General features: G+C 44.3%; 2 protein-coding genes across 3 annotated transcripts; one reads left to right on the top strand and one right to left on the bottom strand.

The window, feature by feature from the left end:
• Positions 1 to 2,271: 2,271 nt before the first annotated feature.
• LOC119292184 lies at positions 2,272 to 14,386 on the bottom strand. 2 transcript variants are annotated; one of them, XM_037571018.1, is made up of 9 exons: positions 13,826 to 14,386; positions 13,585 to 13,746; positions 13,416 to 13,495; positions 12,166 to 12,772; positions 11,919 to 12,086; positions 11,760 to 11,836; positions 10,765 to 11,118; positions 2,844 to 3,017; positions 2,272 to 2,671 (listed from the first exon to the last, which is right to left on the bottom strand). In XM_037571018.1, the coding sequence occupies exons 1-8, from the start codon at positions 14,145 to 14,147 to the stop codon at positions 2,871 to 2,873; spliced, it is 1,917 nt and encodes a 638-aa protein (XP_037426915.1). In that variant the 5' UTR covers positions 14,148 to 14,386; the 3' UTR covers positions 2,272 to 2,671; positions 2,844 to 2,870. The 2 variants fall into 2 exon arrangements, with proteins under 2 accessions (XP_037426915.1, XP_037426914.1); XM_037571017.1 differs by having other exon boundaries at positions 2,272 to 3,017.
• On the top strand, positions 4,273 to 7,806 carry LOC119292185. Its single transcript, XM_037571019.1, has 4 exons — positions 4,273 to 4,660; positions 5,709 to 6,155; positions 6,689 to 7,032; positions 7,270 to 7,806. The coding sequence occupies exons 1-4, from the start codon at positions 4,592 to 4,594 to the stop codon at positions 7,607 to 7,609; spliced, it is 1,200 nt and encodes a 399-aa protein (XP_037426916.1). The 5' UTR covers positions 4,273 to 4,591; the 3' UTR covers positions 7,610 to 7,806.
• Positions 14,387 to 15,106: the final 720 nt, after the last annotated feature.

A 15,106-nucleotide genomic window follows, 5' to 3' on the forward strand; every position in this document is an offset into this window, starting at 1 on the left:
TGCCTCTTCCTGAGCCCACTATGATTGCTGCTATCCCTGACCGTTAATTTGATTCACCAGCTCATCCCTTCTGAAGATGTTATATCTGGGCAAGACCATGCATGTTGGCTTGTTCCATGCCCTTGAACAACACCCCCAAGGCATCGATCTGCACCCTTGGATGAGGATTCATCACTATCGCCAACTTGCAACAAATCCTTGGCCCCCTCTCTGTCACCACTGTTGACACCAAAGGAATGGGAGGAAATGATTTGAGCAAAGTGCTGCTGCACCTGGAGCAGTGCAGGGTGATCAGAGAGCCTACCATCAATGTCGTCCTCAATGATTTGTAGTAGTAGCAGCAGTATGGTGTTGGATAGATCATGCGACACCCACATGATGATATGCCCTGAAAAGCAGAAGATGAACATGTGATGCAGTTGCAGCCCCTGGGTTATTGGAAATAAAACACGGCCATGTGTTGTCTGATGCTTGCTGTACGCTTGGCCACTGCCTTGCTCATCCATCGCGACCTGCTGTTTATGTTTGTGTTAGCGCTAAACGTGGAGATCCCACTACTTTCTTTCGCTTTCGTTTTCACTGCTTTGCCATCCCTTAATTTATCTAGCAAGGGAGGGGGATATTATTATGGCAACCCGATTCGATTCGTTCCTTATGCAAACAAATTCCAATGCCGTGTGTGCTCTCTGCTCCCCTTCACTTTTACAGCGCAAAAGATGTGAGCTTTCCAGCATCTAGCTAGCTAGCTAGCTACCACCAGTCAGTCACCACGCTTCACAGGTAAATTATGCATGCTGCCCCTCTTTTATTCTGTTCCCCAGCTTCTGTCCCGCTGCCCTTACTCATCTCTTTCAACCTCCTGTCCTGCCCAAGAAAGACAGTTTCCGGCCCTTTCCTTGGAACAGCAATGGAGACATGGAACATTAGAGCTGCCTGCATCATCATCTTCTTCTTTCTGCTTGTGTCTCAGAGGCTTGGGTCATCATGTGCTTCCATCCAAGAACAAGGTGTGCGAGAGGAATTTTTGTTCGCTACGGTTAACACTGATTATTTACAAACTGGCTGGTTGTCTAAACATTTTCTATTGCTTCAGAGAGAGCCCCTTTGAGATTTGGAAACATGCATAACAGAACCTTCGTCGAATTCGGGAGCAAGTTGCTCACTTGATGGCAAGGTGCTGGCCCTGTAAGTGCTATTTTTTAAAATCAATCTTCAGTTTTTCCTCTTGCTAATCAGTCTTTACTAGGTTCATTCATAATTCATTGTGTGCTTTTTTTCTTCTTGTTCTTCAAAAACATAATTCATGGTACATAGTTATGGTTGATGATTGCAAATTGTTTATAGTACATGTACTAGACAGCCATGGTTTAAACCACTCATAGAACAACTCATTATTTGTGTTCAGGAGTATTATCTATTGTCCGCTGTTATACCAGAGGTTAGTCAAATACTTCTAGAGCAATGCAACCTATGCTTGTTGAAGAAGAATTTTGACCTTTAAGCATTTCTTAATGCCATTTTTTTTTCATATATAATAACCTACACATACATATATAAAGATTAAAATAATCAGTAGGATTCAAGGAAACAATCCTTAGATATGAAAGTTTAGGGGAATGAACAGAACTTTAAGCTTTTATCAGTAACCAAGGGAGAGAGAAGAATCTGCGCCCGTAATTTTTTGACCGTGAACTGGTCAACCAGCAATTTTTTTATAGAAAAAATTGTGAACTAGATAAATCTTTTTTTTTTCCTTTTTGAAATGTCAACTAGCAATACCTGGAGGTTCTGAGATTAAGTCTGAACTGTCTCAGTGCAGCAATTCTTTCAGATGTAGGAAAAATGCTTCCTTGAAAACTGCCATGAGTAAAGATGAATCCTGATATCATCAGTTCCGGACATATAATCTGAAACCACAGGATTATGTTTGCAGGTTACTCAAGGGTGATAAGTTATCAGGTGGAAGGGCACCCGAGTCGCAAAAGCTCTCAGAGAATCTTTCTGATGGAGGGCTACAATCATGCCGAAAATTCTTAACAAAGTTAGTCCCTCCTACGTGGAGTTTCCTAACTGTACATCATTACAGCTTCACCAAGTTTACTGTTTAGCTTATGTTCGTCCATGACATTACGCAGAACAATTAGGGGTGTCATCCAGAGACGGCTCCTAGATCCAGATCACTCTTCCAAGTCTACCGACCATGAGTCCGGAACCAAGAAGCCTTCCATACTGCCACACTGGGCAATCTATACAATAGTCATCAGTGGAGCAGTTCTCCTTGTGGTCATCGCAGGTACCACCATGTATCTACTCTTCAATCGTCGAAAGAAGGATCACACAGTCACGCCATGGTCTACTGGACTGAGTGGACCACTAAGGAAAGCCTTCGTGGCAGGTCAGCCCCTCACCATCTGAAGCATAAAATGGCTAACATTTCATCAAATTAGCACGAAATTTGACTACTCTACAGAATAAACATTACTCAAATGCATTTCATCTGAAGAAACTATTTGAAGTTGCTGGGTTTATTGTGGCGTGTGGCAGGTGTGCCTTCTCTTGAAAGGGCAGAGCTTCAGACAGCGTGCGAGGACTTCATCAATGTGATGATTACTGTATAAGGGGACTCTGTCAAGTGGAGTTGAAATAGCAGTTGTCTCCACTTCAGTTAACTCTGCCAAAGATTGGTCAGACAAGTCTGAGGAGCAGTTTAAGAACAAGGTAATAAAGTTTTTGCCCAGTCAGCAAGCATGTTTTTATCTAGCTACCAGATAATTAATTACTAACAGCATTTCTTCAGATATCTATGTTGTCCAGGGTGAACCATAAGAACTTGATGAACCTACTCGGCTACTGCACATGCGACGAGCCATTCACCCGGATGATGGTGTTGGAATATGCTCCGTGTGGTTCCCTCTTTGAGCATTTGCACAGTGAGTGCCTGTCTCTAGCTTGGTATCTGGATGCCTGCCAAATGATTTCCTTGCATTTTGTAAACAATTCGTTTTTCTTTCATTCACCTGAAGAAGAACATACTGGTTACAATGATTGCTAAATGATAACTGATGAATAGCTTATTATATATCCTCATATATGTTGTGCAGTTAGAGAAGCAGAAGATTTGGACTGGCCTACACGTCTGCGCACCATCATGGGAGTAGAGTACTGCTTGGAGCACATGAGCCAGCTAGACCCTCTGGTCATGCCAGCAACACTGAGCTCATCGTCCATCTACCTGACCGAGGACTACGCGGCCAAGATCTCTGACATGGAATTCTGCAAGGGTGGCAAAGATGCTGCTGAATCGCAAAGTGACCAAGAAAGCTAGCATCGTCTACAAGTTGGGCATCCTGCTGCTGGAGGTGATTTCCGGGAGGGTGCCGTTCTCCGAAGACCACGGCCTGCTGGTTCTCTGGGCGTCCAGCTACGTACCTGGACGGCAAGAGGGCGCTGAATGGGATGGTTGATCCGACGCTGAGGTCGTCTGTGCCCGACAGAGATGTTGTAAGGCTGTGCATAGATCCGGAGAGAGAGAGAAGAGAGCGGCCATGGGGGAGGTTGCCAGGATGATGAGGGGTGTGACGGCCTTGTCGCCGGAGCAGGCCAAACCCGCTGTGGTGGGCGGAGCTCGAGATTGCATCGGCGGCCGCGGAGTAAATTATTCGCAACCAAAGGAGCAAGGATAGCTAAACTGAATGAATTTTCCTTTACTTTTGTTTTTTCTTGATTAATTTTGCTGCATTACTTGTTTTGTGACTTTCCACCTTTTGCTGATGATCAGTGTGAAAACACAAAGTTGTAAAAATGGAGAAATGTCACTGTAAGTAGCATGTATGATATATTTTTACTATAACCTTTGAAAGGAAGTTCAATTATATATACCACATGTCTGATTCTATGATGTGATCTTTCCCATAGTTTTCTTTTTTGAGTCTGTACTATTACCTCTGTTCCGAAATATATAAGTCTTGGGGAGAGTTTAGTTTACACTCCCCAACGACTTATATTTAGGGACGGAGGGAGTAGTTTACCATCTGCCAAGTTAGTATTGATCTGTTTGTTCCCTTGGAACCGTCAGAAGCAAAGCAAACTACCCACCCGCACGCTTCAGTTTCAGTTGTGCGTCTCAACTCGGTCTCGCTGTTGTTTTGCCTCCAACGCTGCACTCCCGATGGCAACCGCATCCGACAGCACCCATCCCCCTCCCTCCCTCCCTCGATGACGATGGCGGCGGCGGCGAACCCCTCGCATCGCCACGACTTCGATGACGATGGCGGCGGCGGCGAACCCCTCGCATCGCCACGACTTCGATGACGATGGCGGCGGCGGCGAACCTCACGCGCCGCGCTGCAGTGGAGGCGGGACCTCGTCCGCGCTGCGGAGGCCTCGGCGCATTCGACACCGTCTCCATCACCCTCGATGCGCGCCGTCGTCGTCCTCGTTGACGTCTGTCAGGAATTGAAAGGGGATCGAGCAATTCCAAACAAATACAACGACCAACTCTTACGGACGACGAGAAAGATAGGCGAGGTACACCCCCGATTTACTCTCTCTCCGATACTTGGAATCCAGCGATGGCTTAAGCGTACAGTCGATGCCTGACAACGTCGCAGAGGCCCGCGGCCGCACTGCCGGTGAACTAGGTGTCTTCACTAATCCACAGGTGCCGATCTAACTAAAAATGCCTTCTTTTTTTCCTTTTTACTCCCTCCATTTTTTGTATACAAGGCCACTACCAAAATTACAATTTGCAGATATACAAGGCCACTAACACCAATCAAGATAAAATTGATGAGGTTTGCCTCGTACTAGCAATCAAGGACATTAAATACCCCTTGCATGCAGAGGTTGGTTTACATGCACCATATTAATCAACCAACAAGAAGTGAGCAAGTTGTCTTTACACATTAATTAACACGTCAAGCAAGGAGAAAAGTCTAGCTTGCAACATTGATTTAAGTAGCCATTAATTTCTACCTTGGTACCTGTAATATGAGTTTGTGGCCTTGTATACAAAAATGGAGGGAGTACCAAAATTATGTCTTGTAAATTCAGATTGCTTCGATTTAATGACCTCAGGCTAGAATTTAAGGTCATCTGGACTGAAATAAGGCTGTTTTTTCATTCTAATGTGCAGACTGCTCCTCAGTACAATTGTGTGGATTTTAGTTATGCGCTTGCTTTCAGGGTGCACATATGGTTTTTCAGTGTAGCAGGTGCAATGTTGGTATTATTACAAGGGTTGCCTTGGATAAATGATGATAGGACTAGGATAATTTGTGTATCTATTTGTCTTAATATTCAGAAGATAAATAAAAAAGAACATGTAGTTCTTGTATTTAGTTCCTGGAGCAAAACTGATTAGTTCTCTAGATTTCTTGTTCAATATTGCAGTATTTCTAACGTTCTGTGTAATAGGATTTTCATTATGCCCTGTATGTATATCCCTTCATGCCAAAGTTATACACATTGCACTTGCACAACATAGCTTGGATGAAAATCACTCATGGATGTCCCTCATGCATTCTCCATTATTAACATGCCCATGTCAACAGATTTGAGCATACTGTTGGACCTCAAATAATCACACCCTCAGTGTGTAGTGATTTTTTATTATCAAATATAGTGATATCATATGCATAACATCGATGGGTTCCTGAATTCACTGGTCTCAAGTCTCACCAACTTTCTTCACATCAACCCTTCTGCAGACTAGATCATGTTCACTCAAAGGTTCACTGAAGCTGAAGAACCTATTTGGATACTGTGAGACCTGGGATGCATCAGGTGCCTTTGAATTAGATCAGACAATAGAACTAAGTGCTCCGTTGGTGGCGCAGATATCATTTTTGTCTCAAGACTGGTTCAAGTCCTCACTCAAAGAACACCTGATGGGCGTTTCAGTTGGCTTGCTCTCAACCATGAACCATAACATTTCTTACAATCTGGCATGGAGAACTTTAGCTGATCCAGCACGCATATCATCCAATTCCATACGAGAGCAGTTAGGACATAGCCTTTTGTCCTCTATTAAGTATGCGTACAAGGTTGATCAGAGGGACTCAAGCATAAGACCAACACGTGGGTATGCTTTCCTGTCGTCTTCTCAAGTTAGAGGTCTTGCTCCAGAAAGCAAATATTCACGGTTTGTAAGACAGGTTTGTCTTGGTTTAATTCCTTGTATCCATGTTTTACCTTTGTTCCTTGAAAACCAGGGTGCACACCATTTCATTGTATTCTAACAAAAGAAATCATTTATCTTTTCTTAGGTATCATTATGCATATTTGGACATTTTAAAGTCATACTGTAATGGGTTTGTACATCTTGCTTTATTTTCCAACTGCACAATCAATACTAACGATGCAAATTATGGTCACAATCTGCATTTTCTCCCTCGAAATATACTTTTTGGTTGCTTGTATGATTGGTGGGCCAAGGACAAATTATTTTCAAAGATCTATGCTCTGTTAATGCATCTAATAGCAGTTTACTTTGTTTTCAATCCTAGCCCCTTGCAACAAAAGGTTAGGTTTTTTAAGTTTTAATTAAATGAATTTGACCATTTTATTTTGTAGGATTTAATACGCTGAATATTGGGAATTTTTTAAAATTAAACAACTCAACTGGATGAACCTGAATCCTATTCATAGATTCTTCTGAGCATATTCCATTTTCTTGATCGCCTATCAGGAATTTGATCTTCGAGTGGCTTTGCCTCTCGGTGTGCTGAATGGTGCTCTCAATGCCGGAGTGGCTGAGGGAGTCATCCATCCATTGGAATGGGGGCCTGCAGGATCTGTCTCACCACTTGCAGAAAGGTTTTACTTGGGTGGCAACAGGTCCCTTGTTTGCCGCTTGGGCGGGCCGTCATCGCTGTCAGGCTTCAAAGCAAGAGGTCTGGAGCCGAGAGACTTGCGATCCTGTGGCCTCACTGATTCTGAGAATGGCGCTTCCACTTCTCCTGAGCTAGATGGACTGGGAGGTGACATAGCAGTCACAGCCTTTGCCGATCTATCATTTGATCTACTACCTCCGTCCTAAAAAGAATGCAACTACGTGTTGCGTGCTAGTTAAAGTGGTTCATGTTTGACCAAGTTTTCAGTAAACGGTGTTCAACTTTAGGATTCCAAATCAACTCCTAATGAAAATACATTTCGTAACTAATCTAATAATATTTATTTGATACCATAAATATTTATATTTTTAATTTAAAGTTGGTCAAACTTAAGCTACTAAAACAAGGTACTATGCTATAATTGCATTCTTTTTAGGACAGAGGTAGTACCTCTGAAGCCACTCAGGGATCTTGGAATTCATGGCCATGCATTTGCTTCAACTGGAAATCTTGCTAAACTAACAGAGCGTGATCTTCGGAAATTTCCCCTTACTGATTTCCTACAAACATTCAGAAGTTTTGTGGGATTTGGTGTAGTTGTGCCAACCAGACTGTTTCGCATAGAGGTTTGCCTTCTGTGTTTTTTTTCAGTTGTGCCGCTAAAGTTACTGACGAAATTTTCTCTTCCTGTCCAGATGAATTACTGCCACATCCCAAAACAGTTCGATCATGACAAGGGGAAGACAGGCATCCAGTTTAACTTCTCATCACCCTAAATTTATTGGCAACATTGTCCCTCTAAGATGGCATATTCATGTTCTTTTCCTCATTATTCTGATCTTTTATTTGAAGAGCATGCCTAGAACTCTCTCGCGCATAAAAGGAAAGTGTTACATACTGTAAATGACTTTGTTTGTCCTGGCTTATTGATTTAATGTTGTGACTTGTAAAGCACAAAAGCAAAAGCACAAGAGGTTGGGAGATTCAGCTTTGAGTAAAATACACCAGCGGTCCTCGAACTTGGCTCGCTGTATCGATTGGGTCCCCGAACTTAGAAAACCAGGAATACGGGTCCTTAAACTTGGCTCGCTGTGTCACTTGGGTCCCGAACTTTGAATACCAGCAATACGTGTCCCTAAACCTTGCGGTGTCATTTGGATCCCAAAATATTAATCTTTTTTTGTCAAGTTGAGGGACCCAAATGACACCGCAAGCAAAGTTTAGGGACCCGTATTCCTGGTTTTCTAAGTTCAGGGACCCAATCGACACAGCGAGCCAAGTTTAGGGACCCGTATTCCTGGTTTTCCAAGTTCGGGGACCCAATCGACACAGCGAGCCAAGTTCGAGGACCGCTGGTGTATTTTACTCTTCAGCTTTTAATGCAGATCTGAATGCTCTGGAGTGGAAATGACGGGCCAGAAATGTACAAAGATGTGTGATCAATAAGCCAAGAGAAATACTCCCTCCATCCCAAAAAAAAGTCCATGAAAGGTTTGAAATTTGTCCCAAAAAAAAAGGTCATGTGGGGAGTATGTGTCTACTCCCTCCGTCCGGTGAAGAGTGTACATCTAGAAATTTTAGGACATATTATGGAGTTAGAAATGGTCTATCTTTGCTAACCAGAATCTTGTCATTTACTACCTAGTCCTGTCTTATACATAGAGACATAGACTAGTCGTTTTCAGCCGCTAGAATAGTTATAATAACCTTCCCTGTTGATTCCAAACTGATGAAGTATGATATTTTGTAGAATAAAGTATATATGTATGTAGTTGGGTGTGTGAATAACTGTATGATCTCGTATCATGCAGACAAGAGAGAGGAGCACATTCCGATTTCAAAGGGATATGGGGACATATGTATCGAGGTGCTATGAACAGGTCAGGGTCGGAGAAAGGCGTCGTTTTCCTGCAAGGTGGATGCAGGTGACGCAGCCTGCAGCCACCAGCTTTGACACATCCAGCACACAAAAGAAATAGTGGCCAGGTTGGTGGATTTTGCTGGGCGCATATGAATGAATGCATGCATCAACTCTTTGACAAAGATGGATATATGTTTCTTGTTCCTCCATCAGATGCTGCCTAACCTTGGAACAAGAGATAACACAAGTGCAGTGCACAAGAACAAATTATTAACAGCTCGTTAACAGTGTTTTTGTGCGGGCGCAGGTTTAAAGTACATATATAGATGGCTGAAAAAAATATTCTGTGCCATGAATTTTATGAAAAGGATCCTTACATATTTATACCAGCCTGCATTTGATCTGTGTTCTAAAATATGATATCAGGTCACTCATTTGAATGGTCAGTATCTATACGTATTTCTTTCCGAACCATTGAGAAGACATGCACATTCGTGCATATAGCCACTTTATCTTTCCATGTCTCGAATACACTTTTGCATTCTTCATCGCTGAAATTTGCTTAAATCAAGAACAAAAGGCTGAAACGGGAAAGTGGTCCTTTGTTCTATACCTAGTTTTTGGTAATGGAGAGTAAATGGAACTGGTTTAGAAATGAAAGAAGTATTGCATGCTGTTGGGAATGTCAGGTAGAGGATTTATAAAGAGATAAACCCACATGTTGGAAGCTTGCTGTGTAGAACTGCTTAGAGAAGCTTGTTATAAAACAGAATGGTATCTAGAAGAAGGATTTGTTAACATATTTTCTACTTGGAAGCAATTCTCCACTACTGATCTATTTCATTTGGGTTTTTATTTTGTGAAAATCATCTTATCTACCTCCCAAGCATATGTTGTGCAAAGTTTGGTGTAGCATCAGACCGTAGTGGAGTTGAGGATGCTTTGCAGAGTATCTACTGAATTTTGAATATGTTGTTACATGGTCTGAGAAGGACTGATGATGATTCTGCTGTTCCTGCCCGTGTTTGTTTTTTAAGCACTTGATACAGAAGTTTGCCCATTTCCTTATTACCTTCCGATCCCTTGTAAAGTTACAGTATGTATTTGGGTTAACCCAAATATTGTGTGCAGGCATTTGGATCCCTTGTAAAGTTACAGTATGTATTTGGGTTAACCCAAATATTGTGGGAGCAGTTCTATTTGTACTGGATGTGCCCCTTTATTAGTGCCATTCTTGCTGCCTGGATGTTGAGGGCGTTTTTCCTAGCACCGGCTGCTAAGGCCAAGGCCAAGGCCAAGAAACACATGATGAACATCATTATTTGGTTGTGGATGCCGGATTTGAAGAAGATAAATTGATATTGATTGCTGTTAGGAACAGAAAGTAGAAGTTCCTCGTGATGTATTTAATTCCCAACATAACGAATTGAAGTGATTAGTAGCCTGGTACTGTTATGGTTTGGTTTGAATGGATGGATTTAATGTGCCAGAATGTTGATCTCACTTTTCTGAGGATCTGAGAAAGCAAACTGCATACAGACCCATTTTGTTAGGGAGTAGAAACGCAAGAAAGAAGGTGAGCAGCCTGTGCCCAAAAAGTAAGTAGGTGTCTAGGTGATTGCTTATGTGGTGTTGGCTTGTGTTATTTGTTGAGCAACAAGAGTGATGCTGTCGTCATTCTTGGGCAAGGGCAATAATGAAAATTGGGATCACGGCACGGCAGTGACAGCATATATCTGATTTTATTGATTGAAACAAGGGGAGGATACATGCAGGATTATACTGCAGCATAAGCCTGGATAGGATGGAATATGGATTAGCCCTGGATAAATGGCAGCAAGGGCAGGGGATGATGGCCTAGCTTGTTGGCGATAACGGTTTCGGGCGGGACGAGGGGTACGCTCCTGGTGACCCTGCCGGAGGGGACGGCCCCCCGGCACCGTCAGGATCGCCGGCTTCGAAGATGGTGCGGTAGTAGTAGGCCTCGGGCGTGTTTTGCAGGGATATGAAGCCGTCACATCCTAGCTAGCTCCCCCTCAATGCAAGCTTATTAGCAGAGATGTTGCTCACCTGCTCAGGGTCACCTTCCTCTGCTCTGTTCTCTTCTCTCTGCTTGTACATCGAGTCGACACATCCCCTCAATGCAAGCTTATTAGCAGAGATGTTTGCATTAATATCTTCTTGGGTCTCTTCCTCTTCTTCTTCCCATTGGAACTCTGGTTCCATCTTTGGTGCCACGAAACATCTGATGTGGCCCTTCTGTCCAATTTTGCATTCGACCATGAGGGGATGTGTCTTCAAGAGAAAGAGCTTCACTTGACCAGAGAGGGTGAACACCTTGGCGAAGGTGTTCAAGTACTTCAGATCAAAGGTCAGTGTAATTGGTTCTTGCACATCTATTTTAGAGGTAGTAGTATCTTCTTGCTGCATTGATACAAACATGACCCATTAACTAGTGCAGATACGCATAAACAGGATCCATTCTTCAGTATTTTCTTAAAAATAGTAGTTGAATGGCACAAGATACTAAAGATGTTACTCCATATGATAGAACCAATTGAAATTTATAGAATAAACAGATGCTAATTTGCAATGCAGAGTAGTTAACCACCTCACCCAGATTTTACAGTTAAGGAGGAAATAAGCAATAACTAAAACAAACAAACATCTAATTCAACCCCATACCAATGTAATCAACCAAATGAAGAGCCATGTTCCACTTTATGAAATATGTAGCTTCTGCTCTAGACAAAATAACATATCCAGTTGTGCAGACTAAACTAATACTCCAAACACAGAAGAGCAACATTAGTAAGCAAAGTGAATTAGCAACTCAACACACTATATAGTGAGACAACGAAATTCTAAGGCAGTATGTACGCATGTTGTGCTAGTCTGCCAGACAGGCTAAAAGGTAACATAATTGAGGAACCAAGAAAGCACACTTGCTAACAACATTAGGGCATTAAGAATCTACAGCACATCACTGATATGATTGTTTACAGATATTCAGAGGATGATACCCATTCCAATTTGAGGGGCTAAGAGGGTAAACCATTAAGTACCTTCATGTTCACGCGCCGACTTTTTCCCTTAGCAAAGAACTTGAGGCCCTTGTCGGTCACCGAAATTCCACCTACAGCTGGAGATGGAAATGGTTGTACAGAACTAGACATGGGACAGTAACAGCTAGACTTATAAATCACCAGGTAAAATCTATGTACCATCTTCATCTCTGAAGTTGTTGAGGTACTTGCAGATCCGCCTAAACTCCACAGATGGCATTTTGACAGAGGTCTGGTACTTCAATTCCAAATCCTGCCAATCTGCGATTTTCAAGTGCGGGATTTCGCCGTCCATAATCCGCAAATCGTAAGCCACAGTGTTCTTCTCTGTTCATTTCCACAAACACAAAATCAGCGCAGGGTCAGGGCGAAGAGCAGGTAGCGCAAAAGGCGTGCGGGCACTTACCGGGCGACACGAATGATAAGGTAATGTTTTCGTCGACGACCTTGAGGGTGATGGTGTCTTTGTCGCCGCAGAGGATGGCCTTGACCAAGTCGCGGATTGGGATCCCCATGGAGAAGTGCTCGTTGCAGATGTAGCCAGGGAAGTCCTTGGCGGGGAAGAGGAGCGAGACGAACGTGCCGCGTCCGGTGTCCACGGCCTGGAGCTTCAAGCACGCTCCGAAGCACTCGATGAGGGCCATATCGGACAGGTCGAGGCTCGCCTCCAGGACATCGTGGAAGAGGTGCCCCTTCACCAGGGGCAGCTCCAACCTGGTGGCTGCGCTCGCCTCTTGGAGGGCCCGGCGGCGGCGGCGTAGGGGAAGATGGGCCTCTTTCTCTTCCTCTTCCCCTTGGAACTCTGTTTCCATCTTCGGTACCATGAAACATCTGATGCGGCCCTTCTGTCCAATTTCGCATTCGACCACGAGGGGATGTGTCTTCGAGAGAAAGAGCTTCACTTGACCAGACAGGGTGAACACCTTGGCGAAGGTGTTCAAGTACTTCAGATCCAAGGTCAGTGTAATTGGTTCTTGCATATCTATTTTAAAGGTAGTAGTATCTTCTTCTTGCTACATTGATACAAACATGACCCATTAACTAGTGCAGATACGCATAAACAGGATCCATTCTTCAGTATTTTCTTAAAATAGTAGTTGAATGGCACAAGATACTAAAGATGTTACTCCATATGATAGAACCAATTGAAATTCATAGAATAAACAGATGTTAATTTGCACTGCAGAGTAGTTAACCACCTCACCCAGATTTTACAGTTAAGGAGGAAATAAGCAATAACTAAAAAAAAAACATCTAATTCAACCCCATACCAATGTAATCAACCAAATGAAGAGCCATGTTCCGCTTTATGAAATATGTAGCTTCTGCTCTAGACAAAATAACATATCCAGTTATGCAGAGTAAATTAATACTCCAAACACAGAAGAGCAACATTAGCAAACAAAGTGAATTAGCAACTCAACACAGTATATAGTGAGACAATGAATTTCTAAGGCAGTATGTACGCATGTTGTGCTAGTCTGGTGCCAGACAGGCTAAAAGGTAACCTAGGTGAGGAACCAAGAATGCACACTTGCTATCAACATTAGGGCATTAAGAATCTACAGCACATCACTGATATGATTGTTTACAGATATTCAGAGGATGATACCCATTCCAATTTGAGGGGCTAAGAGGGTCAAATCATTAAAGTACCTGCTTGTACTCCATGTAGACGTCCCCATTTGTTCCCTTAGCAAAGTATGTGAGGTCCTCGTCAGTCACCCAGATGACACCTACAGCAGGAGATGGAAATGGTTGTACAGAACTAGACATGCGACAGTAACAGTTAAGACTTATAAATCACTAGGTAAAATCTATGTACCATCTTCTTCTCCGAAGTTACTGAGGTACTTGCAGATCCGCCTAAACTCCACAGATGGCATTTTGACAGAGGCCTGGTACTCCAAATCCTGCCTATCTGGGAGTTCAATGCGCGCGAGTTGGGCATCCACAATCCAGAATACGAAATCCACAGTTCTCTTCTCTGTTCATTTCCACAAACACAAAATCAGCACAGGGTCAGGGCGAAGAGCAGGTAGCGCAAAAGACGTCCGGGCACTTACCGGGCGACACCAATGATAAGGTCATGTTCTTGAAGTTTTCTTCGCCGATCTTGAGGGTGATGGTGTCTTTGTCGTCGCCGCAGCGGATGGCATTGACCAAGTCGCGGATTGGGATCCCAATGGAGATGTACTCGTCGCAGGTGTAGCCCTTGAAGTCCTCGGCGGGGAAGAGGAGCGAGACGATCGCGGCGCGTTTGGTGTCCACGGCCTGGAGGTTCACGCCCCTTGTGGTGCACACGACGTGGGCCACATCGGACAGGTCGAGGATCGCCTCCATGACATGGTGGAAGGGGTCCCCCTTCACCAGGGGCAGCTCCAACATGGTCGCCTCTTGGAGGGCCCGGCGGCGGCGGCGGCGGCGTAGGGGAAGATGGGCGGGTGCGAGGAGGGGTTTGGGAGGGGAGAGCGGCAGAGGGGATGGAGGAAGGGGGAAATGGAGATTAATAGGGAGCCATCGCTCCCCCTCTTGGACGGCCCGGCGGCGGCTGCTGCGTAGGGGAAGAGGGGCGAGGGAAGATGGGAGGCGGATGCGGGTTTGGGAGGGAGAGCGGCGGAGGGAGATGGAGGGGGAAAGGGAGATTAATCTGGGGGAGGGGAACGCGGAAAATGAGGTAATAGCATCAGGAGTCCCACAACTTGTTCTGGATGTGATGATTTGATCCCAATCTTGCAAAAGGCAACTATTGAGTCACACAACTTGCAGCCAATGTGCAAATTTGGTCCCAGCCAATCAGAGCACTACAAGTGGAGCCTAGTCAGCACAGCCGGTCAGCACAGCGCATTTTGCATTTACCCCCTGGACTTAGCACTAATCAACCCGCACTACACCGCAGTTTTCACCTGAATTTATTAGTTCTCCCTTCCCTGGCCCAATTATTCGTCGCTCTCTCCCCCCTGTCCGTGACCGGCCGACAGTCGTGCTGGCTGCGCTCGTGAGCCATGTCCTCGTCGCCGGACTTCACCGGCAGTGTGCCGCCGCCGCCTACCGCTCACCAAGTTCGGCCCTTCGCTGTCAACCCTCCGGATTATGGTTAGTTCTCTCTCTTCTGTTCCTCCTCTCTGCTCTGTTCCTCCTCTGTGTGCTCGCTCGATGTCAACCCTCTCGGTCGGTGTTGTCTTCCCCGTTGGATCTCCTAGTTTTGAGCTCGTTTTAGCCGCATTGGTTGGTAGTTTGTGGTTGTAGTGCTTCCCGCGACCTCATACTGGTTATTTGGTAGTCGATTTTAGCCGCCTAGGGTTTTGGGGATTTAGGCAAGAACCTAGGGTTCTTGCTTGTAATCT

Source organism: Triticum dicoccoides, chromosome 4B (assembly GCF_002162155.2).
Source record: "Triticum dicoccoides isolate Atlit2015 ecotype Zavitan chromosome 4B, WEW_v2.0, whole genome shotgun sequence".
NCBI classification, from domain to species: Eukaryota; Viridiplantae; Streptophyta; class Magnoliopsida; order Poales; family Poaceae; genus Triticum; species Triticum dicoccoides.